Below are 23,896 nucleotides of genomic sequence, written 5' to 3'. Positions count from 1 at the left end.
AATTCAGTAGCTTTTGTGAGTATAGTGAAAATTGTTTTAAATTTTTTCATTGAATACGATTCTTTCGGGGATGGAAAGATGTTTCTGCGCTCCAAGGCTTGTGCTTTGTTCATTTTTAACCTTTTTAGTCCATGAAGCTCCATGATGGTAGGATAAGAGAATACTCTTCAGGTTTTTAAATATTGACTCACCAAATTCCTTGTTATCCTTTAAAATTTGTAACAATGTTACTCGTTCTTAAGTTCTTCTTATAAGCATCTACAACACATTTTGATGCTCTCTGATTCATAGTTTTTAGTGTTTTATTTAAGTACTCTTCGTTTTTTCGTAAACTTTTATTTTAAATCCCCATTATTTCACAAGTTACAATAAAACTTTCTATTTTCCATACAATTTTGGGCGACTTAATATCGATTGTAAATGACGTAAATTTACAAAAATCCGTTGTATTATACAAATGCCTCCTAATTTTTCGATTCCAACAGAATAACGTGTTTTCGCGCCAATTTTTTCTTGCGCGGGAGAAAGTGTGGAAGATGTGGAACAAAATCAGCTGTTTTTGCGCGGTGTTTGGTTACGTGATCTAACCTCGAAATAGTTCAATTCATTGTGCAAGTAAAATCTCTGAATACTGCAAAAAAGACTGTAAAAAACTCAGTTAATATTAAGAATTTTATTAAGTAAGTGTTTTACGAATGGCTCGAAGTCAGGATTTGGTGTCCGTCCTGCGGGGGCTTCAAATTGTGCTGGAGGCCACAGTGAAGAACCAAGAACAGTGTGTGCAGAGATTGTGGGCTAATTCCAGCATCCGCGAAATTTTTAATGAAAACCGCCTTATTAGCACACAATGCCTCAACAAATTCCTTCAAAATCCCTCCAAGGAGCTCTCTGAGGCATCTAATTCCCTGAAGGAAGCTGCGGAGAGGAGTTCCGTGGTGCTGGAAGGTATCCGTCAGTATACAGCTAGTTCTGTGAAATTTGAGCCGAAGGAAATCACGAAAGACCTGGGGAACATAGACGTAGCATCACTGACTCTCAAGGAGCTTGAGCACTACCTGGCTCAGAATAAGAATAGATCTCCTGAAATGTTTAAGACTTTGCGTCAGGAAGAATTGGGAACTCCTCTGGCTCCGACTTCTGTCACTGAAGATGAGAAGTATGTCAAGGAGTGGGTGAATTTTATAGCAAAGGAAGATGAGAAAGCTAAAGACATTGTTCCGGAAGTCAAGGTGCCCCCGGAAGAAGCCAAAACTCCCATGAATATTCCCCAACTGAGTGCAGTTGCTAAACAGAGGAAGGTTCCTGCCACAAGAATCGGCAGGATAATGTCTTTCGGAGGACTCTTCGCTGGAGTTGGACTGGGAACAATTGGAGAGCTGACTAAAGGTGCACTTGGTTTGGGAGGGACGACAAATGTCAAGGAGGCTGTCTTCAATCAGGCGAATGCTGACAGAATCGTGGACACTTTATGCAGAGTCCGTGGAGCAGCTCTTAAAATTGGCCAGATTCTCAGTATTCAAGTGAGATCCTTGCAATTCTGGAGGGTTCCTGAATAGAACTATAAATGAGATTATTTCCAGGATACCTCAATAGTATCCCCTCAGTTAGTGAAGGCTTTTGAGAGAGTCCGGCAGGCAGCAGATTACATGCCGGATTGGCAGGTTGAGAAAGTTCTCCGGAACGAATTTGGGAAAGACTGGGAGCAGAAGCTGAAAGAATTTGACAGGAAACCTTTTGCAGCTGCCAGTATTGGACAGGTAATGTCCCAAAGTCAGGAGAGTGTATTAGGATCGAGCTACAGGGTCATCAGGGGAAGATGTGGGTGTGCTCCTATGGTTACCTCGAGTTCGTAATGGGAGAGTTGAGTCAGTCTTTGACGAAACCCTGTCGAGAGCGCTTTTAGAGAAAGCCTTTTAGATATAGCCTTTTGAGAAGGTTTTCACGGGTGGATTGGAATCGGGTTCGGGGCAGAGAATAGTCTAAGACTTGGACAGGATATTGGGGAGGGGAATGGGAAAGTGGGAAAAGCTTTGCGGAATGCTTGATCTCATGAAATTAATTGGATCTCATCATCTTCATTCCTGAAATCACAGAAGGAGATACGATAAGTGTCGAAAACTCTGGTATATTGAGTGTTTTAATTTTGGAAGGATGAACTACCGTCGCCAATGCTTCAGAATTCGGAAGCACTCCAGAGGAGACACGACTTAATCTGTGGGAGAAATCCTAGTTCAACCGAGAGAAAATCTTTCTCCTGGTGGTGGCTAAGACTGGAAAACTTATTTTTGATTTTTATTTAAATTTTAGCCCACTTTGATTCAAAAAAAAAAAATGAGGATGACAGCTGTCAAACACTCGAGAAATTCAAATCATCCGAATAACAAAGAGCTGAGTGCAACCAAAATACTTTTTGAAAAGTAAAGGCATGGAAAAGTATTCCAACTTTGCGGAATACTCGAACTCTTGAGTCAAATTTTTGACGGCTTTTAGAACCTCAAATAATCGAATTTAGGCCAAAACTCAAAATTTTGGTGGCTTATAAAACATCAAATAGTCGAATTTAGACCAAAACTCAAATTTTTAACAATTCTGAAAACTGAAATTGTGGAATTTGGAGCAAAATTCATATTTTTACGACTTAGAACCTCAAATAATCGAATTTAGACCAAAGCTCAAATTTCTGACGGCTTTTAGAATCTCAAGTAATCGAATTTAGACCAAAACTTAATATTTTGATGGCTCATAAAACCCCAAATAGTCGAATTTAGACCAAAACTAAAATTTTTGACGGCTCTTAGAACCTCAAATATAATTGAAAGTAGACTAAAACTCAAATTTTGGACAATTCTCAAAACTGAAATAGTCGAAATTAGACCAAAACTCAAATTTTTAACAATTCTCAAAACTGAAATAGTAGATTTTAGATCAAAATTCAAATTTTTGACGATTTAGAACCTAAAATAATCGAATTTAGACTAAAACTCAAAATTTTGATGGCTCATAAAACCCCAAATTGTCGAATTTTGACCAAAACTCAAATTTTTGACGGCTCTTAGAATCTCAAGTAATCGAATTTAGTCCAAAACTCAATATTTTTATGGCTCTTAAAACCCCAAATAGTCGAATTTAGACAAAAACTCAAATTTTTGACAGCTCTTAAAACTTCAAATAGTCGAATTTAGACCAAAATTCAAATTTTTGACGACTTAGGACCTCACAGAATCGAATTTAGACCAAAACTCAAATTTTTGCTAATTCTCAAAACTGAAATAGTCGAATTTAGACCAAAATTCAAATTTTTGACGGCTTTTAGAACCTCAAGTAATAGTATTTAGGCCAAGACTCAAAATTTTGGTGGCTTGTAAAACGCCAAATAGTCGAATTTAGACCAAACTTCAAAATTTAGGCTAAATTTAGACTAAAACTCAAAATTTTAATGTCTCTTAAAACCCCAAATAGTAGAATTTAGACCAAAACTCAAATTTTTGACAGCTCTTAAAACTTCAAATAGTCGAATTGAGACCATAATTCAAATTTTTGACGGTTTTTAAAACTGAAAAAGGTCGTCAAATTGCCAAATGGTGGTGCAAAAGATACTATTTCATGTTCTCATCTTGTATCCGGTTTATGTCAATACTGAAAACCGCAAATTGATATCTCTTACCGTTATCTCTGCCAACCGTAGCTAGATTAGCTTTAGATGAGAAAATTCTGACGTATCCTGCATTTATACTGCTCTTTTAAACTCAAACTCACCCTGAAGTTCCTGTTCTAACCATTGAAGCTATTTTTTCAGGTTCATCGAGGAGTCCTGCACGATGGAACAGAAGTTGCAATAAAAATTCAGTATCCGGGTGTGGCTGCAAGTATCAGAAGTGACATTGACAACCTGGTTGGGCTCTTGAAAGTCTGGGATGTCTTCCCGAAAGGAATTTTCATTGACAATGTCGTTAAGGTCGCAAAGAGAGAATTAGTTTGGGAAGTGGATTACTTCCGGGAAGCTGATTACACAGAAAAGTACGCGGAGATGGTGGCAAATTTCCCTCAATATCGAGTTCCCAGGGTCATTAGAGATCTCACCACAAAGAATATCCTAACGACCGAATTGGTTCCGGGTGTCCCCCTGGATCAATGCTTTGACCTGGATGAGAGTCATAGGACAATAATTGGGAGAGGAGTGATGCAGCTCTGCATGCAAGAATTGTTTGTCATGCAGTGCATGCAAACTGATCCCAATTGGTCAAATTTTCTCTACGACACGCAGTCCAGGAAGTTGATGCTGATTGATTTTGGGTCTACGAGGTTCTACACGAAAGAATTCATCGACAATTACTTGAGAGTAACAATAGCTGCCAGTCGTAAGGACAGGGATACTGTTCTGAAAATCTCCCGGGAGATGGGCTTCCTAACGGGATACGAGAGCAAACAAATGGAAAATGCCCATGTGGAAGCCGTAATGATCCTCGGGGAGTTATTTTCTTGCGATGGGGCTTTCGATTTTGGCCACCAGAATACGACAAAGAGGATTGTAGATCTGGTTCCTACCATGGTGGCTCATAGGCTGTGTCCTCCTCCGGATGAGATCTACTCCATTCACAGAAAGCTCTCAGGAGTTTTTCTTCTCTGCAGCAGGCTCAAGGTGAAGATTGCCTGCCAGCCGATATTCAATGAAATTGTCAAGAACTACACATTCGGATGAATTCCTTTATTTCCTGGAAGATCCTCTAGGATAGGTGCTAGTGATTGGAGTGAAAAGTGAACTTTCTATATTTGTACTTTGTGGTTTTTGTGAAATAAATAGACTTTAAGCAAAAAGACTTATTGTTTTTGTTTCCAAGAGTACAATTTCATTTAAAATTAAACCCCTTTTCCAATCTTCTGTAATTACTCTCTGCACTTCTTTCTCATTTTCCATTCGGTCTTCATGGAAACCTTCCTTTTGGATTGTTGAGAAGGAGGCATTTGGCCAGAACATAGGCAGCCTCACAGGGATCCTTCTGGCCATTGGCTATGGAGAGAATACAAGTGGGAGATAATTAAAAAATTCTCATTAGAAGCGTTCGCAATTGCAACAATAGCTTTAATTTGTATTATTTGTATTCTAATTATCACTCGGGCGAAAGTGGAATCTTTTTTATGCAAATTGCTCCATTTTATCTCGCGAATAGTGGGGTATTCCTATGTAGTTAGTTTGTGGAGGAAATTAAAGGGTCGGAAGTCAACAAATGAACTTCCTCTTGAGGGGTTTGCAATCTGTGGTGCAAAGACTCTTTCGAATTGTTGACTTTCAACATAGTAAAGCGGTCTTCAGACTAGAAGTTTAGCCAGGTTCCTGAAGGTCTCAAAATCCTAAATATAGCGTACAATTTTATTGCTTTTTGAGAGCCTAATAGGTCATTTATCTTTAATAGTCCAATCCTAAGTTTTTTTTTTTCCAAATATCGTGATTGATAAAAAATTAGAACAGTTAAGCCATATGGCTAAGCTTTAGGTCTGAAACCCGTATAAGGAAAACGTTTCAGCATATTGAACATAATTTTACTAATATTTTACAAAAAAAAAAGACTTTGTAAATCAAAATAATTCGCTAATTGAGGAATCCTCACTAGAAATCGACCATGAAGCCCTCAGCTAAGTAATAGCGCTATTCCAATGAATAAATGAACATTTTTTTAGTACTTTACTGTTCTCAAGTTCTTCTGCATTATCGACTTTTCTTTATGTTGTTCTTGTCTCAACTGTTTCCTCTCAGCGCTAGGTGTGCTCTAAAACCACCCAATAGTCGGGACAAGAACCAATACGTAGAAAAGTTGGTTATGTAGATGCACTTTAGAACAGAAAAGTGCTAAAAAAATGTTCAGTTTTCATTGGAATATCACTATAATGGCACAATTCCAATTCCAATGAAAAATGAAAAAAAAAATGTTTTCTCCTGAACACTTTTTTAGCACATTACCGTTCTCAAGTGTTTCAGCATTATAAACTAATTATGCTTTGTGCTTGCTCCTGTCTCAACTGTTTTTGCCAGTTCTCATCGGGTTCTAAAATCATCAAACAGCCTTAACAGGAAAAAAGTACAAAGAAAAAGCGATTATACATAAGCACTTGAGAACAGTAAAGTACTAAAAATAAAGTTCATTTTTCATTAGAATAGCACAAAAAATACGATAGGCTAGTTATGAGTTTAATATTTGACAACAAATCTATTTCCGATGAAGAAATTGAAACCATAAAAAGGTTCTAGTATTAAAACCTTGTAAATTTGCCTTTAAAGGCAGATTATGGTGCTATTCCAATGAAAAACTGACCATGTTTTTTAGCACATTACTGTTTTGTAGTACTAAAAAAGACCACGTCTGTTCCCATATGTCATTTCAAGAAAAATAATGAGTAGATAATATTAATACTGCTCGCCGACTTTTCACCACTGAGAATTCACAAAAAAAACTCATGGAAAACCTGGGAAAACCCGCGGTTTAGGCTAAAGTTGCCAAATGCAGGCCATCCAACTGCATCACGCCATCAAGCTGATATGCCAGGTTACTTCACACTGACTTAATGTCAGATGGCATTGTGATCGGGTGAAAGCTTGCTCGGAAGGAATATTCGAATTCGGATTTCGGTTGAACTTTTCTTTTGTGTCGGTTCCTGTCATGACTATTTCGTGATTTTGAAACACGACGAGGACTGGGGAAAATATTAAGTTTTTGTGTAGAGAGAAGAACCTTACATCTTGTCAATCATGATAAAAAAGATGTAGAAAATACTATGAAAGTGAAAACATTAAATTAATCTTGTCAATTTTCCAACCAAAATCCAAATTCGAATATTCCCGCCGAGCAGGCTTTTACCCCCGATCACAATTCCATCTGACATTAATTGAAATAACATGTGGGAACAGTCATGGTCTTTTTAGTACTTAAGAACAGTAATGTGCTAAGAAAAAACATGCTCATTTTTCCATTGGAATAGCACCATTATGCAGTTCAATGTCTTAAGTGACGCTCCTTCATGTCATAAATTTCTCGTACTTGTAGCACGATTGCTACAAGTCTACACCAGAACATGTTGGAGCACCCTTCAGCGCCTGTCTTCGGGAGTGATGAACATTGTTCATTCCAAAAGACCCACGAGAATCTGACATCCTTCTCACTTCACTTGGTGAAGACTGACTAAGGAGCCGATTCGATGATGACTTTGGAATAACTCGTCGAGCACTCAAAATTCCATCTTGCGGAACTATAGTAATATTGTAAATTAAGGTTAGCCGAAGTTATAGCACCCCTCAGAATTACCACCCCAGCTGAACAATGATTGGTATCGTTGGCTTAGAAGAGTACTTGTCAGAATGGGCTTCCTCCCTCTGACTCCTCTAGATCCAACAATCCTACCACATATTAATGCTGTTCGTCCTATCTTAACCAATTAACTTCACTAAAGTATAATATATATTTTACACTGGCCTCTTACTTACTTTTAAATAAATAAAACCTTTATTGTCGCTGTAAATGTGATTTTTGTGAAGACCGCCTGGAGGCGGTCTTACCCGTTAGAGGGTTAACCATATTTAACCTATCATATGAAATAATTAAGAACTCAATATAAATAACATGTAAAATACAGTTATATTAAAAAAAAAATCAAAAAATTTCCTCGATAACCAACCCCTTTCCCTTTCACTCTGCAGAAAAATCGTCAGATTGCGATTGTTTCTAAAATAAAACAGCCAACAGAAAAAAAGCATCTCTAACAGCAAAGAAACGTCTGCGAGAGACACAACAAATTGCAATTAAAGCCAGTGCAGCTAAAAATACATACCAAATACGACACTGACCATGAAAAGTTCACGGAAAATGCAGAGAGTCGTTTTTTAACCAGAATTTCCTCTTTGGATATTTGTCTCTGGGTAAAAAAGGGGGTTGTCTGGGGTGATGGGTTATTTTTTGCCCCAAGAGTGAGTGGATGCCAGAAAAGGGTGGCAACTGACGCTTTTCTGCATGTGATTCTTTTGTAATTTGTGCATGTAATTACTTTCTCAACTTCATTGCTTATGTGCTGTGTGCAAATTAAGAAAAGTCGAGGGGATATTTACGTTCATCTTTGCACTTGTCGAGGGCTGAGATAGCAGCTTGTCGCTGATTTTCAGGTACAAACTGATTTATCTGCGTCAACGCTTGTTTGTATGTCACCTTGCCACGTTTTATCTAAAATAAAAAAAAGGTTAAGTAATTCTTTAGCCCTTAATTGCTTAAAGTCGTTGCTTTGAGTTAATGAGAAGTGTTGTGATTTATATGAATATTCTTCTAGAGGGTGTATGTAATTCTACCGCCATGAACGGTATTAGAGCGAACTTTGTATGTTCTTAAGGGTTTATGGGCAGTGGGACAATTATTATTAGTTCAAAATATTAATACGAAGAAGATATTTCCCATTTTGTGGAAATTTTTTTTTGGAAAATTTCATTAAGATCGGATAATAAATGGATTATTCAGAAAATAGTTTGTAAAGTTTTTCATATTGAAAAATTTTAATAAGTTAATTTACATTTTCAATCATAGCTTGGGTTCTAGTGATCAGAATTGGATCATCGGGTATACGTTAGAGAGGTACTGTCATGGGCTGCAACTTGTAATCTACAACTTGAAATTTCTGATATTATCGAGGTGGCGAAAAAATGAAGTACAGTGCCCGCTCTCTAATCCGGATCGCCGTAATCCGGACGAGTTGTCGACGGTTACATTTAAAATAATTTTGAGGTCATGTATGCAAGTGTGTTCAGCAATAAAAATTAATTATCCTGTGATGTTTTTGTTTAATAAATGAAGTATATTAAGCATAGAATTCTCTAATTATGTCTTTTTAATCTTTTTAAAACTTTTATTCTAATTTAACAAAAAAATACTTGTATTATATTTGCGAGACTTTGAATAAACTTAAAAAATCCATCCGGATTACGAGGCGGACATCTGTCATATTGTCTCTCAATCATCCGGATAACGAAGCGGGCACTGTATCAGAAAATTGCGAACTGCAATAGTCCATAGGGTAAGTGTGCCAAATTTCGGCCGTGCTTGCAATTTCGACCACTTTTTTTGGTTCTCGAATTTAAATGAATTTTTAGTTTTTGAATACTACAGAAATTATACAATGCAAAAAAATAAAAAATGTCACTTCGATGAACAAGATGATCCGAAAAAGACATTGGAAGAATTCCGGAAGTGTAAGGAAGCATGAGAATGAAGGTGGCCGAAACAGGCCACCAATACTATGTCTATATTTTTATTAATTTTAAAATGTATTGAGAATGAATTTAGAGAAAATAAAGACGATAGACTGTCTACAAGGTTCAAAGCAATTTTTTTTATAAAAATAGTATTAAAAAAATCAATTTGTATTAAAAATTTTGCATTTCAAACTTGAGACTTCGGCGCTTGCATTCAACTATGCCAAAATTTGGCACACTTACCCTACCCTAGATAAAATCACTTTAAAGTTCATAGGCAGAAAACTGAATGCGATAGGGGACAGTGTCCATACTTTGCACGGTTCTAAGCTTCATAATGACTAAATTTTTCCTATATTTCTGAATAAACGTAACTCCACAACATATTTTAAAAACTGGACACTTTCCCCTAGTTTTTAAAATATGAGTGCAATGAGTTACATTTATTGAAACTGAAACATAAGAAAAATTTAGTCATTATGAAGCTTGGGACCGTGCAAAGCATGGTCACTTTCCCCTACTGAGTTACTTTCTTTTGTACATCATAGAGGATACTTAGGACTACATTCCACCCAAAGATAACCTTTTGCTCCTATTCAGTTAAAGTTACAGTGGGAATTTCGGTCTTATTTTCTGTTATACTGTTTCTACTTTATGCTGACAACGCTTCGATTCTGAATGGGACCTTTGTCAGTGTACCAAAGCGTTTGGAAGAACAGCCGCCAGGACGGTCTCAAAATGCACAACTTTTTTTAAAATTAATTTGTGACAGATCATTTGTTATTACTGGAGACCGCTCTTCAGCTGGTTATGAATAGTTATAGTGGATGATGTATCGAAAATTAATTTAATAAAAAGTACAGGGGGATCCAGGATTATGCACGTTTTCGAAACCGTAGAATAGAAAATAAGACCGAAGTTCTCACTGTGACTTCAAGTGTCACATCTGCTCAATAACACTTTTAATTCTAATTCATTTCATTTTAGGAGCGAATAATGGTGTTTGTAAGGTCCTCGAAAAAAGTTGGAGCGGCCAGTGCTACATTTAGCTTGCCGACACCACGTTTTTGAAATACTCCTAGAAAGTATTTTTTCCTTCCATATGGGTCCCTTATCTGCGCCTAACGTGCTACTTTTTAAGCGCTTTCAGCAGATGTGGGGCTCTATGGAGAAGAAAAAAATTGAACCTGCAACGCCAAAGGTGCTCCAGGCCATTGGAAATAGCGACGAAATGTTAAGATTCGTCATGGACCCAATTCAGGTTAGAAACATTTCTATTTCATTTAATTTTTCATTTAGTTCGTCAATAATTTATATTCATTTATTCATTAAATGTCCCAAGCTTCCAACATGTTGAAAAATTTGCAAAGGGAAAAGCTCATCTTAATTTATTTTGGATATAGGGGAATGTAGGCATGGTTCGCACCGTTCGCACAGATTGAATCTTCAAATGATACGAATTTTCTCTTTGTTTGCAAAGAGCTGATTCTCAGCGAACACCGTTTGCTAAAAAAGGCAACGTTTTCAGCATATTTTTGCTGAAAACGCTGCTTTTTTTTTTAGCTAACTGTGCACGCTGGGTTATTTATTTTCTCATGGGCAAGTAATTAAGTCCATTAGATACTTCGTTGCCCACATTATTTTATGACAATCGCATCAGGTGATAGTACAACAGAGACAAAGCTCTATAAAAGGTTACAGCTGGGATTGTTTATAAGGGAAATCCCAAAAAATGACAGGTATTTTTTGGGTTTTCCTTGTGTATTTTGTTAAATTCATCGATCTGTAACAGAATTTATCTTCTGTTTTATCTTTAGATAATCCTAGACTTTTTTGTGCAATGTTGTTGAAAGAAGATTATTTCTAATTATTTCAGAAAATCACAAATTTTCTCTGCTTTTCGTTAACTTATGGCCTCTACACACTAGAGAAATTTATGTCCATGTTGAAAGTTTTTCCCACACGAGCGTACGAAATTACCTTCAAAATGGTCAGAAATTTCTCTAGTGTGTAGAGGCCGTTAAGCTTTAAAAAGTGGCAATAACTTGTGAATCTTATGGGGGCTCCTGGATATCCAGAGAAAAGAATTTGATAAAGAATGGTCTGAGATTCAAGAATTATATGAAAAAGGGAAATGCATCCTCTGCAATCTTTATCTTTTTCAGAAGACACAGCCTCGAGACGACAATTTGGAACTCCTGAACCTTACTATCATATTTTAGGGGAGCGGTCAACCAAATGGAATTAAGTTTAATGTTCGAAGCAACATCAATAGAGCTCGATGGAAGGCACAGGTCATATATTGCCTGAAAATTTGGTTATTCAGAACCTCGTTCAAGTTGTCATAGAAAAAGGAATATGGTCTCTTAAAATAGGTCAGGATTCCGGAAATCGTCGGAGAATACAAATTACTCTGAGAAAACTCATGAACTTATTCCAGAGCTCTCGGCTCAGTTTCCAAGCATTCATCAGTGGTCAAGTCTTTCAATTGTAGAAATCACTCAAAAGTTTTTCACAATTTTCTTCACCTTTCTTCTTTCCTGGACTTTCTCGAGGTAACCAGTATCTTATCTTTGTCCGCACTTGACTTGATCACTAATGAAGGCTTGGAGTCCGAGCCGAATACTCCGGAAAAAGTTGATGAGTTTTTCCTGAGTGAATATTGTGTTCCCCGAAGGTTTCTGGAATCCCCACCTAGTTAACCTATATTACGTCGGATTGTGTTATACCATGGGTATCATAAACATCAACATTTTTGGCGTAAGAGTTTACCTTAAATGTTAGTTTAGGGCACCCGACTCCTCTGGTGCTCCGGTAAACGATACGGAGTTGGTGGAGGACCTCCTTCAATACAGGTCAGTAGATTAAGGAGGCTCCAAAGCCGTACTGCACAAATTATCGGGGCCCCTGTGGTACTTGAGCGAGGTTCTGGTACCATTAGGTCTCTTTGATGAGAGGCTCTCAATCCCAAATCAAAATTGTAAGGCCAACACTCAGTGCGGAAGAATGTGGGGAATTGGGACTGGCACGCTTGTCCACAATCAATAATTACCAATTCTTCCACATTCTTGATATTTCACACAGTTTCCTAGATGCTGATCCTAGTGTCTGGGAGAATTGTGAGGAATATCAATCTGCACTGAGGATGGCCAAGAGACTTTAGGTCGTAAACGATTCTGCTTAAGAGCAATTTACAAAACCAAGGTATGTAGCAAAATGACAAAATGCGGTTGATTTTCAGTCCGTTTTACAACATTTTTATGGTAAGTGTTTACCTTAAATGTTGGTGAGAATAAAACACGGATTTTGACCTGGTTAGGATTTATTCCTTTCTTCTCTTTCTTCCTTTTCTTCTCTGTAACCAGGTCAAAACCCGTGTTTTATTCTCATCAACCAAAACTAACCGAACTACATCTTTAATATTGGTTTAGGGAACCCGACTCCTCTGGTGCCCCGGTAAATGATGTGCAGTTGGTGGAGAACCTCCTTCAATACAGGTTAGTAGGTAAAGGAGATTCCAAAGCCGTACTGCATAAATTATCGGGGCCCCTGTGGTACTTGAGCGAGGTTCTGGTACCATTAGGTCTCTTTGATGAGAGGCTCTCAATCCCAAATCAAAATTGTAAGGTCAACACTCAGTGCGGAAGAATGTGGGGAATTGGGACTGGCACGCTTGTCCACAATCAATAATTACCAATTCTTCCACATTCTTGGTATTCCACACAGTTTCCTAGACACTGATCCCAGTATTTGGGAGAATTGTGAGGAATATCAGTCTGCACTGAGGAGGGTCAAGACACTTGAGCACGAAAACGATTCTGCCGAAAGAGCATTTTACAAAACCAAGGTATGTAGCAAAATGACGAAAAATGAAGTTGATTTTCAGTCCGTTTTTACATCATTTTTGTGGATATGTTTACCTTAAATGTTTTTCTAGGGAACCCGACTCGTCTGGTGCCCCGGTAAATGATGTGCAGTTGGTGGAGGACCTCCTTCAATACAGAGTTGGTTGCATCTACCTCTGTCGTATCTGCATTTCTTTTGTGTCAGCATTTCACGCAAGAGGGGACGTCTGTATTGTAGCTTGCACCGAATGCAGATACAAAACAAATGCAGATACGACAGAGGTAGACGCAACCGACGACTGGTCAATAAATGAAGGAGATTACAAAGCCGTACTGCACAAGTTATCGGGGCATCTGTGTTACTTGAGCGAGGTTCTGGTACCATTAGCTCTCTTTGATGAGAGAGTATCTCCCGCAGAGAAGAAACTTTTCATCAGAAATATGAGGAAAACGAAAGTCTCTCAATCCCAAACCAAAATTGTAAGACCAAAACTCAGTGCGGAAGAATGTGGGGAATTGGGACTGACACGCTTGTTCACAAGCAATATTTCCACATCCTTGATATTCCACACAGTTTCCTAGACACTGATCCCAAATCCCAATGTCTGGGAGAACTGTGAGGAATATCAATCTGCACTGAGGATGGCCAAGAGATTTTAGGTCGTAAACGATACTGCCGAAAGAGCAATTTACAAAACTAAGGTATGTATCAAAATGACGAAAAATGAGGTTGATTTTCAGTCCATTTTACAACAATTTTCTGGTAAGTGTTTACCATAAATGTTAGTTTAGGGCACCCGACTCCTCTGGTGCTCTGTTAAACGATACGGAGTTGGTGGAGGACCTCCTTCAATACAAGTCAGTAGATGAAGGAGGTTCCAAAGCCGTACTGCATAAGTTATCGGGGCACCTGTAGTACTTGAGCGAGGTTCTGGTTCCATTAGCTCTTTTTGATGAGATAGTATCTCCCTCAGAGAAGAAATTTCTCATCAGTAATACGAGGGAGAGAAAAGGCTCTCAATCCAATAGTAAGACCAACACTCAGTGCGGAAGAATGTGGGGAATTGGGACTGGTACAGTTGTTCACAAGCAATAGTTGGCAATTCTTCCACATTCTTGATACTCCACACAGTTTCCTAGATGCTGATCCCAGTGTCTGGGAGAACTGTGAGGAATATCAATCAGCACTGATAGCGGTCAAGAGCTTTGAGATCGTAAACGATTCTGGCTTAAGGGCAATTTATAAAATGAAGATTTGTAACAAAATGACTAAAAATGAATGTTTATAACGCAAAGGTCTCAAGTTCGATTCTTGCTCAGCGCCGTTTTATTGTTTATTTTTTTTATTCCCATTATTTTTTTAAACATTATATACATTTATTATCGTTTTTTTTTTATCACTGACCGTTTTCTTTGGGGACTTTTGGAAACAAAGAAGCAATAAAGATTTTGGAAGAGTCAGGCAAAAATATTGAAATATTACGAACTCCTACCCATTTGACTTCAATGGTGCAATCTTGGGATGTCCACGGATTTATTTTTTGGAAGTCATTTGCAAAAGCAATTGATAATCACATCCTTTTGCATAATATCTGAGGATGGTCGAGAGTCTTGAGGTCGTCAACGATTCAGCCGAAAGAGCAATTTACAAAATCAAAATTTGTAACGAAAGCGGACGGAAAATTAGACCTCTCTTGATTTTTATTCTTTAATTCTTCACGACGCGACGTTTCGAGGATGTATTAAAGAGTCCTGAAGAATTAAAGAGTAAAAATCGAGAGAGGTCTAATTTTCCGTCCACTATCTGCTACATCTCATCAGACCGAAAATTCATTTATAACGAAAAGACAAAAAAATTAGGTTGATTTTTAATTCCTTTTGCAAAACATGAAAAAAATGAATTGAAATATATTTTTTTAATGTAATTTCAAATTTTTAAGTTAATTTTATTATTTATTGCTTTATTGCCCTTAGCAGGACCGCATTTGGATGAGTTCCCACGGGCCCATAGCACCGGGTCTCCATATTTCCAAAAATATAGTTAAAAAATTTCGGAAAATATAGTTTAAATGTTGTACTCAAGGTTGTACTTTTATATGCTTATGATCTTAAATTGAAATAAAATCTTTTTATGTTGAAAAAAAAAAATGAAAAATATGGTACTTTTTAGTCTATTTGACCCCCGTAAGTCTTTAAGCTACCTGAAAATTAGGTAGGGTCGAAGGAACAACTCTTTGGCAGGGAACACTTGTTGGCGTTATCCTCAAAATATCGAAATTTATTTATTGTGCCTAATAAATTGCAAGTAATATTACGTTTTTTTTTATTTACGGTCCTCTTAAGGCTCTTATTGTATAGAATAAAGACTAGGGTAAAGTGGTATAAGTTGGACAGTGGTACAAGTTGGACAATGGTACAATTTGGACAGGGCTTAGTACTTCATTTTCATTTGTATATTTTTAATGCTTTAGTTCTATAATTTGGTTCCTTGTCCTTTAAAACAATTTTTGTAGGGGAAAGTGCTCTCCCTTCAAACGTTCATGCCTTCGAATAATATGAATTTCTTTTGCTTTTCGTAAGAGATTTACACTAAATTATCACCGAATTATCAACAATTGATTATAAGCCAACTAATATTTAATAGAAATGTGTAAGTCTCTTAGGAAAACTAAAAGAAAATTCACCTTATTTGAAGGCATGAACGTTCGAAGGGAGAGTACTTTCCCCTACTGTATTTATCAAGAAAAAAACCATGTCCAACTTGCACCGGCGAATTGTCCAACTTGTAACACTAATTCCAAATTATATTACTTTACCCTACATTTATTATGGGAACTTTATACCAACATTGCCACCGTCTTAGCGTTGATGACTAGCCTGCGAAGTCAAACGGCAGCCAGTGAGAAAAACATTTCTACCGTTTGGCTACGGAGGCTGGTTATCAATGCTAAGACGGTGGCAGACGCATGGGAGGGTGGGAATTATAGAGTTTGAATAAATTATTCTACAATTTTTGTTTCTATCTTTTGTGAGACAATCTTTTTCAGGGCAGAATCACATTGACAGTAAAATGCCTGCCGTATTTCGTTAATTTACGCATTTTCATTGCAATTTGACGCTAATTCTCGATTACCGTATTACCTTATCTCATACTCGGTGGCACTAAAACGGTGAGCAAAAAAAGAAACTTTACGATTAATTTCTCTTACAGTTTTTTTGCACACCGTTTATCGAATTTTCGTTTTATTTCTTTAATTTTCTTATATTATTTTCATCTAGTACCACCGAGTATGAGATAAGGTAATACGGTAATGGAAAATTTGAGTAAGAATTGCAATGAAAATGCGTAAATCAACGAAATACGGTAAGGTTACTGCGAGCATTTTACTGCCAATGTGATTCTGCCCTTACCAGTAGACAAATAAAAATAATATTTGTTGAAGAAATACACTAGGGTGAGTGTGCCAAATTTCGGAATAGTTGCATGCAATCGCCAAAGTCTCAAGTTTGAAATGTAATTTTTTTAATACAAATAGATTTTTTTGCTACTTTTTATGAGTAGTGTTGCTTGGAAGCTTGTAGACACTCTATCGTCTTTTTTGTCTAAATTCTTTCTTAGTACATTTTAAAATGCATAAAAATGTAGACATAGCATTTGCTGCCTATTCCGGCCACCTTCAATCTGATAGTTTTTTGCCCTTCCGGAATTCTCTAATGTCTTTTTCAGATCATCTTGTTCGTGGAATCGACATTTTTTGTTATTTTTTGAATTGTATGATCCCTAGAGTGTGCAAATACTAAAAATTCATGGAAATTTGAGTAACAAAAACTGTGGCCGAGAATGCAAGCTGACCGGAATTTGGCACACTTACCCTACAGATCGTAAATTTTAGGCTGGCATTTTGAAGGGCAATTGAGGATATGTGAAAAGTTTTCATGGTATACTTACAGTTTGCCCCATCTCTAATACACAGTTGAGGTAACACTTTATGCTTTTCTCTTCTGGAAAATTCCTTTCGTTAATGGCTTTGATGGCTTCTAAAAAATACAATAAGATGTTTGAAAAACATTTTTTTTTATAAAGAGTTGTTTGAGAAGATTTTTTATTAACCGTCTGTAGCTTTGGTTTTAGGCTGACATGTTCGTCTTACAAGTTGTTCAGCTCTCTTCATCGGATCATCAGCACACTTTACCAAAAATAAATATGAAAATTTGTACTGTATAATTCATATATTAATTTTTTTCAGAGTTACTTACAAATGAGCAGAAAATTTGGTTGAATAAAATAATCAGAAGTATTATTAATCTTATCATTTCTCTCAAGCTTTTTGAGAAGTCTTCAATGAAAACTCAGCACCTAATGACAGAAATTCCATAACTTTGTCATTTTATAGATGATAAAATCGCATCTCCATTAAGTGAAATATCGTTTAAAATAATTACACACTTTGGGGCGTAATTCCCTAATTTGTGCTTTTCATGCAATTTTTCTGTATCGCATCATCAAGGCTTTCAGTCACCTCTCACTTGATGGAAAATTATCCCTAAGAACACGCAATACTTTACGAGTTGGTGGAAATTTCCTGCCAGATTTATAGCTCGTGAAAAATAATCATAAAAATTTTATGAATTCTTGAGAGTTCTTTGGCGCGAAAATACAAAAGTTACTCTTTGAACTTGATTTTCAGACTGTGATTTTTCTGTTGAAGCATAGTGATGGAAAAATTCAATTTTGGAAAATCAATTGGCTGAATAGATGCTACGAGAGGCTTCTAGCGGACTGTTAAATGCATCTTTTATCCACGAAAAAAGACAATAGAATGTCTTATTGAAAATCCATTTTGTCTGTGCATTGACTATAAATTTTCCTCTTCTTGCAATGTGTTCTTTTTCGCAGAAGAAATTGCCAATTGACATGAAAAAGCATTGAGAAAATCAATATAGAGCTTCCCATTTATATATCTTTTATTTGTATACCCAAAAAGGCGTTTTTTTTTTTTGATTACCTACAATTCTCGGTAATCGATATTCCTTTCCTCAGCTGCTTTAATCGCACAATCTACAATTTTGGATGCTAATTCACATCGATCTTCATCACGAATATTTACGCATTCATCTGCAATTTCTACCAGAAGATCCCTAATTTCTGGCCTTTCGACGTGCGTCAATTTAGCTAGGTCTTTGATAGCCTGTGGTGCATAATTTCCCTCCTTGTTGATCTGCGAAATAATCAGATTTTAGCCTAAGAACTAAATATTTGTCGAGATAGATTCCTTACAATTCCGAAGAGTTCATACATGCAAGCATAGAGGCATTTCGTCGAACGCTCAATTGGACGGTCCTTATCGATTAAATGTTTGACATCAGAAGCGGGAGATTGGGTTTTATTTGCACATCTATTTGCTAATTTAGTTAAATACTTGATTTCATCTTCTGACAACGTTAAAACCAATGGAACTGCAAAAAGAACCACAGATAATATCACTAAGGACTTCATATTGAAATCTCTGATAAATCCTGAATTAACTTTAGAAAGCAAAACGTTCAGTAAGCAACTAAAATGAATTCGAGAATGACTGTTTTAATTTATAGAACCGGAAGAAAATGTAGTTGTCACGATTGAGTAGCAAAAGATGTTCATCATCGCTGGAAAGATTTTTAATTATAAGTTAGACGAAAGCTCAATTGCAGACTGCAGAAAAACTTTGTAACTCAATGTAAGTTTGCAATGTCTCAAACGAATCATTATTTTTTTTTAATTGAAGCAATTTATTTCTAAAACACAACAATGACACAAGAATAAAGTCTATCTTACATTATAAAAGTTCACAGATAAATTTTATGGGAAGAAGAAAGCTTCATTATTGTTCTTAAGGCATTTCAACAAAGCATATGATGCCTCGCAGTTGTCCTTAATCCCGTCCGTTGATGATTTGCAGGCTGCCATAGCTTTCAGAGTAGGTTCTTTAATCTCATCCGGAAGAAGAATCTCTGCCTGTTTCTTACTGTTCTCGTATTGGAACTTTCCTCTTTTCATCGATTGCATGTTCTCTAAAATGCAATTGACGTAACATTTGGAGTTTTTGTCATCTGGGAATTTTCCTTGTCCGAATTGGTTGGCCTGATCATCAGACATTTTGAACTTTGGCTGACAAATGGACCTCACCAATTCTCCGGCTTTTTGCATTTGTTCCACCGTTACTCCCTAAATGAAATAATCTTCATGAAAAACTTCAATTGTAATGAAACTTAAAGAAGGTTGATAACATATGGTCTGAAATGGTGTACAACACTGAGAGAAATCCGAAAAAGTTAAAATAACATTCCGGAAATGTTAATTTTACCCTGCAGTATTTATCCGAGGGGTAACTCATTTCGGGGAACTCGAGCCAATCTGGCTGGGGAACCCATACATTTTTTTCAGGAAACCCGGGAAACCCATACATTTTTTTGGGAGCCCGAGCCAATCTGATTGATTATGAATTACCCCTTGTATTTATCCGAAATAGGTGTAAATATTACCCTTTTTAGGTGTATTGTGGGTTAAAGTTACCCTTTTCATGTTAATTTTACCCTTTAAAAGGTGTAAAATTAACATTAAAAATGTTGATATATTTTTACACCTAAAGAGTGTTAACGTTATGAGGAAAAAAAGTTAGGGCAGAATCACATTGACAATAAAATGCTCACCGTCACCGTCAAAGCCCTCACCGTATTTCGTTAATTTACGCATTTTCATTGCAATTCTTACGCAAATTCTCAATTACCGTGTTACATTACCTCATACTCGGTGGCACTAGGTGAAAATAGTATAAGAAAATTGAATAAATAAAGCGAAAATGCGATAAACGGTGAGCAAAAAAACTGTCCAAAAAACTGTAGCAAAAAAATCCTACAGTTTTTTTTTTGCTTACCGTTTATCGCATTTTCGCTTTATTTATTCAATTTTCTTATACTACTTTCACCTAGTGCCATCGAGTATGAGACAAGGTAATATCTTAATGAAAAATTTGCGTAAGAATTGCAATGAAAATACGTAAATCAACGAAATACGGTGAGGGTTTTGACGGTGACGGTGAGCATTTTACTGTCAATGTGATTCTGCCCTTAATCGCACCCTCTTTTTTCTCAGTGAAGATAGTGCAAGTTTGATTATGCAAATTTCATTAGGTGGAAATGGGGTAGCTTTGAATTGAGGCACCTTTGAAATTGGTCTTTTTTCTCCTATTTTCCGAATTGGTTTGTGAAGTAAAATTATATCACAATAAGGAACAGTTTCATTTAAAATTAGGGCAAAAACCCAATTTCAAAACAGATTCCCCAGAAGAGCTATGCAACACACAGAAAAAGGCAGTTCTAATTTTGTATGAGATTTGCGAAAATACAGCTCTTGTCTGTAAGAATATTTCAAGAGTCGAATCAACCTAAACATGTCATGCTTTTAAGAGCTGTTTTCTAAAACGGAACAACTAAGACCGGGCGTGACTTGAGCGAAGTACTATCTCACTAGAAAATGTCCAGTGGCTTCCAGTGTTGTCAAATGGCAGTCAAAATAATTCATAGTGCAAGTAATTCTCAAGATTAAGATTTGTCTATGGGTCGGCTTAAACCTTCATCGGTTCCGCTGCAGTCGCTGGCCACTTATTTGGGCCCATTATGCACTCCCCATTACTCCATTCTATCTTTACCCCCAAGGTGGCCTCCAGCTTCATATCTAGGCTTCTGTATGTCTGTTGGATCAGTAGCAGTGAATGTGTATTTGTATCGACACATCTCTTTATGCCGAACTCGTTTTTGTACCAGCCTCTCTTGTTTAGGCGATTCATTGTCAATGCCTTATGCATTACTTTTTCATCCATTCGCTGGACTAATTCGATACGGCTGCTGAAAAATCTGCAGCCGCCCAGTTTCGAACCCGAGACCTCACAGTCATAGAGCCACCACTCTACCAACTGATCCACTTCGCAAAGTGGTGATTGTTTTCGCGAGTTTTATTAATAAAATCATAGTGAAAATTGTAGGGACAAGCTTCTACCAGTAGTGAAATGTACTGTGGTTTAAAAAATCCAGTTCTGACAAAAAAATACGTATAAAATAAGTAAAATATGCTCGAAAGAAAGAAAAATATTTTTCCCTTAAAAACAAGCGCCTTGCAAGTTGTCCTTTTTATATGGAGCTATTTGAAGCCAATTCCTAATTTGATCTCGGACTCAGCTCACAGTGCTCCAAGGAAAAAATTTATTTAAACAAAAATTTAGTATATTTATCCCTCCATACGGAAAGGTATCTTATAATACGGAAAAACTTCTCACTTCTTAAATATTTAGCATAACGATCACGAGTGCAAAAAAATTCCCATATGCATTTGTATGTGAAAGTAAGAAATTGGCTTCAACTTTGAAGGCCACTCGCCGGGGACTAGCTTAAAAATAAGTTATTGTGCCTTATGAAGAAGCTCGCTCGAACCTTTGAAGTGTTGTGCAGCACTGATTTTTTATTTTAAAACTTATATAGTGAAAAATTTAAAAGATTTTTGCGAGGTGCTTCTGGTGACAAAAATTGTAAACCTGTTGGGCACCTCGCTCAATAATAATCGTATAATAAGGTACCTCACTTCTCCCTATAAAGTAAGTTAAGCATATGTATGTATATCCACTACGGAAGATGGATTGTCACCCCAAAATATTTTTTTTTTGAAAATCATTCGTCGTTTTTAATAAATTATCTTGTGGAACATGCATTTCATTAGTAGCCTTAGTAGCAAATTAATAGTACAAGACATTTTGCAAAAGAAAAAAAAAAAAACAATTAGTAAAATATCATCGAATAATTTTCAAAAAAAAAAAACTTTAAAAAATCCTTAATTTGTGAAGGTGCAAAAGGAGTTTCACAAGAAACTGATGTACACGTTTATCCCATAATATCCCACCCTAGATCCAAATATTCTTTACCGCATTGCTAAAACCAAGGCTCAGCAGAACCACACACAGAGTCACTAAACCTTTAATTTTCATTTTATTTTTCTTTTTTAAGCTTCTATTTTACTGGATCACTTTTGCGAAAATACTGGTAAATACTGTCTGAGAAAGTGCCAAAGCTTCTCTTATATATGCTGATGCTAAGTGGAGATAAATAGATAATTTGCATATAGGGAAATTGCATGAAGTTTAACAAATTACTAGTCACTGCATAAAATTTGTATAGAACACGAAGAAGCTTTATCTGTAAAATTTAACAGTGATTTAGCATAATATTCAGGAAGGGAAATACATTTCTCACGCATTTTTATTTCTAAATAAAATTAAACAAGTCAAGAACCTTCCAGACAATTTACGCTAATAGATTTTTTCTTTAATTATATTTATTTTTATCTCTCTATTTATATCTAAATGGTTAATACTGAATTAGCTACCTACATTATTGAAAAATAAATACATTGATTTGAGTGATAGTATATTATTTTTATCATTTTTAAAACATTTGTAACATTTTTTTTACCATTTTAAAAACGGGACTAAAATTGAATCGGAGTAAAATATTTATGTTTCTAATTTTAAACAAGGACTTTAATTCAGCATACGGCGTTGATCAAAACTTATCTCAAAGCTTAAACCTTTAAGAACGAGAGCTTAAAATCAGGAGTTTAAAAAAAAATCCTTTCTGACTATTGAGAGGAAAACATATGATTATGGTCTAATACAGGAATTTTGTTTGAAAAAAAAAAACAAATTAGCAATAAAAAACGAAAACTGCTTAAATGTTAAAATCGGTCTTTAAAATTTATCCGTATTTTTTAACAAAATATTTTATCTGAAATAAAACATACTTCACATTATTTTGAAACGGAGATTTCTTAGATTTCTTTTTTTGAAATAGAGTGGTTCTTAGCCTCTCGCCCAACCCTCTCTAGAAGGACCAGATACCTTGTTCGTTAGCCTAAGGTTCATGACTTCCCACTTGGGTTGGTTTGGTTTTCAGGATGACTACCCATTTGGGATTTTGGCTTTAGAAATTTCGAATTATTTGGGATTTTGGCCGTCACCGATTTTCAGATTTTTTTTTAATTTCAAAGTTTATCAGGAGGATCCTTTAAATCCTTAAACATAATAATTTTTTTACGGGATTAGAATAAATAAAATATTATAGTTTTTAACCAAAATTTAAATAAAATAATAATAATATAAGTAAAATAAAATAAGATTTAAATAAAATAAATATCTCAAAATTGGGGATTCTGTTCTATAAAAATTAAATTTGCCTAGGTACTGTGATATTTGATGTGATTTATATAATTAGCATGGTTAAACGTTAAATGGAAACATCTTTATTTTCTTTATGATAATTTTTGCAAGATCCAGATTATCAGTATTTCAAAGATGTGCTTAATTACAACAATACCACAGTATCAATTTATTGCTCCTAAAATTTTTTCATAGCAAAGCTTATTATAGAAATTAAAATATGCAATAGCCAAAGGATATATTGAATTTACTATTTAAAATACAAAAACTGCAGTTTTGAAAAGGATATCTTTGAATCATATTTCAAAAAACAAAATTTTATTTCAAGTTCCAATTTCTCTACTGTTTTTTTATCTATAAATTATGCTTAATTATGTTTTTTTAATAGGTTTTACGAAATTTGGAAGAAATAGAAGGATATAGCGCTACATTAAAAACGCTATTTTTTCGCATGTTACTAAGAGAAGTTGGGTTTAATAATAATGTTAATTTTAATAGAGAAAACAATTACGGTAAGTTTAGTAATGCATAGGTCTAGGTTCTTTTAGAAATATGTGAAAAAATAACGTGTTTTTTTTATATTTCCA

At 35.8% G+C, this 23,896-nt stretch overlaps 4 protein-coding genes across 4 annotated transcripts; 1 reads left to right on the top strand and 3 right to left on the bottom strand.

Moving 5' to 3' along the window:
* Positions 1-555: 555 nt before the first annotated feature.
* On the top strand, positions 556-4,815 carry LOC129797967 (atypical kinase COQ8B, mitochondrial). Its single transcript, XM_055840871.1, has 3 exons — positions 556-1,520; positions 1,581-1,757; positions 3,797-4,815. The coding sequence occupies exons 1-3, from the start codon at positions 696-698 to the stop codon at positions 4,697-4,699; spliced, it is 1,905 nt and encodes a 634-aa protein (XP_055696846.1). The 5' UTR covers positions 556-695; the 3' UTR covers positions 4,700-4,815.
* On the bottom strand, positions 4,735-17,415 carry LOC129797968 (general odorant-binding protein 72-like). Its single transcript, XM_055840872.1, has 5 exons — positions 17,326-17,415; positions 17,180-17,255; positions 17,018-17,106; positions 8,093-8,204; positions 4,735-5,008 (listed from the first exon to the last, which is right to left on the bottom strand). The coding sequence occupies exons 1-5, from the start codon at positions 17,380-17,382 to the stop codon at positions 4,923-4,925; spliced, it is 420 nt and encodes a 139-aa protein (XP_055696847.1). The 5' UTR covers positions 17,383-17,415; the 3' UTR covers positions 4,735-4,922.
* Positions 17,416-18,020: 605 nt separating this feature from the next.
* On the bottom strand, positions 18,021-18,780 carry LOC129797965 (general odorant-binding protein 19d). Its single transcript, XM_055840869.1, has 2 exons — positions 18,347-18,780; positions 18,021-18,287 (listed from the first exon to the last, which is right to left on the bottom strand). Exons 1-2 carry the CDS (start codon positions 18,563-18,565, stop codon positions 18,075-18,077), a joined length of 432 nt encoding a protein of 143 aa, XP_055696844.1. The 5' UTR covers positions 18,566-18,780; the 3' UTR covers positions 18,021-18,074.
* Positions 18,781-18,816: 36 nt separating this feature from the next.
* Positions 18,817-22,141, bottom strand: LOC129797966 (general odorant-binding protein 72-like). Its single transcript, XM_055840870.1, has 2 exons — positions 22,020-22,141; positions 18,817-19,273 (listed from the first exon to the last, which is right to left on the bottom strand). The coding sequence occupies exons 1-2, from the start codon at positions 22,080-22,082 to the stop codon at positions 18,908-18,910; spliced, it is 429 nt and encodes a 142-aa protein (XP_055696845.1). The 5' UTR covers positions 22,083-22,141; the 3' UTR covers positions 18,817-18,907.
* Positions 22,142-23,896: the final 1,755 nt, after the last annotated feature.

This window comes from Phlebotomus papatasi, chromosome 1 (assembly GCF_024763615.1).
Source record: "Phlebotomus papatasi isolate M1 chromosome 1, Ppap_2.1, whole genome shotgun sequence".
In the NCBI taxonomy this organism is placed as follows: Eukaryota; Metazoa; Arthropoda; class Insecta; order Diptera; family Psychodidae; genus Phlebotomus; species Phlebotomus papatasi.
Note: the sequence above shows the minus strand (reverse complement) of the source record. Positions and strands in the feature narration are given on the sequence as shown.

Bases quoted from the DNA above. Each gene is read 5' to 3' on its own strand.
- LOC129797967 (XM_055840871.1), top strand. From the start codon at position 696: ATGGCTCGAAGTCAGGATTTGGTGTCCGTCCTGCGGGGGCTTCAAATT. The intron at 1,521-1,580 runs GTGAGATCCTTG...GATTATTTCCAG, and splicing joins GCCAGATTCTCAGTATTCAA to GATACCTCAATAGTATCCCC. The intron at 1,758-3,796 runs GTAATGTCCCAA...CTATTTTTTCAG, and splicing joins CAGCTGCCAGTATTGGACAG to GTTCATCGAGGAGTCCTGCA.
- LOC129797968 (XM_055840872.1), bottom strand. From the start codon at position 17,382: ATGATAAGATTAATAATACTTCTGATTATTTTATTCAACCAAATTTTC. The intron at 8,205-17,017 runs GTAAGTATACCA...TTTTTATTTTAG, and splicing joins TATTAGAGATGGGGCAAACT to ATAAAACGTGGCAAGGTGAC. The intron at 5,009-8,092 runs GTAAATATCCCC...TTCTCTCCATAG, and splicing joins CGACAAGTGCAAAGATGAAC to CCAATGGCCAGAAGGATCCC.
- LOC129797965 (XM_055840869.1), bottom strand. From the start codon at position 18,565: ATGAAGTCCTTAGTGATATTATCTGTGGTTCTTTTTGCAGTTCCATTG. The intron at 18,288-18,346 runs GTAAGGAATCTA...ATTATTTCGCAG, and splicing joins TGTATGAACTCTTCGGAATT to ATCAACAAGGAGGGAAATTA.
- LOC129797966 (XM_055840870.1), bottom strand. From the start codon at position 22,082: ATGAAAATTAAAGGTTTAGTGACTCTGTGTGTGGTTCTGCTGAGCCTT. The intron at 19,274-22,019 runs GTAAAGAATATT...TATTTCATTTAG, and splicing joins GCCTTGGTTTTAGCAATGCG to GGAGTAACGGTGGAACAAAT.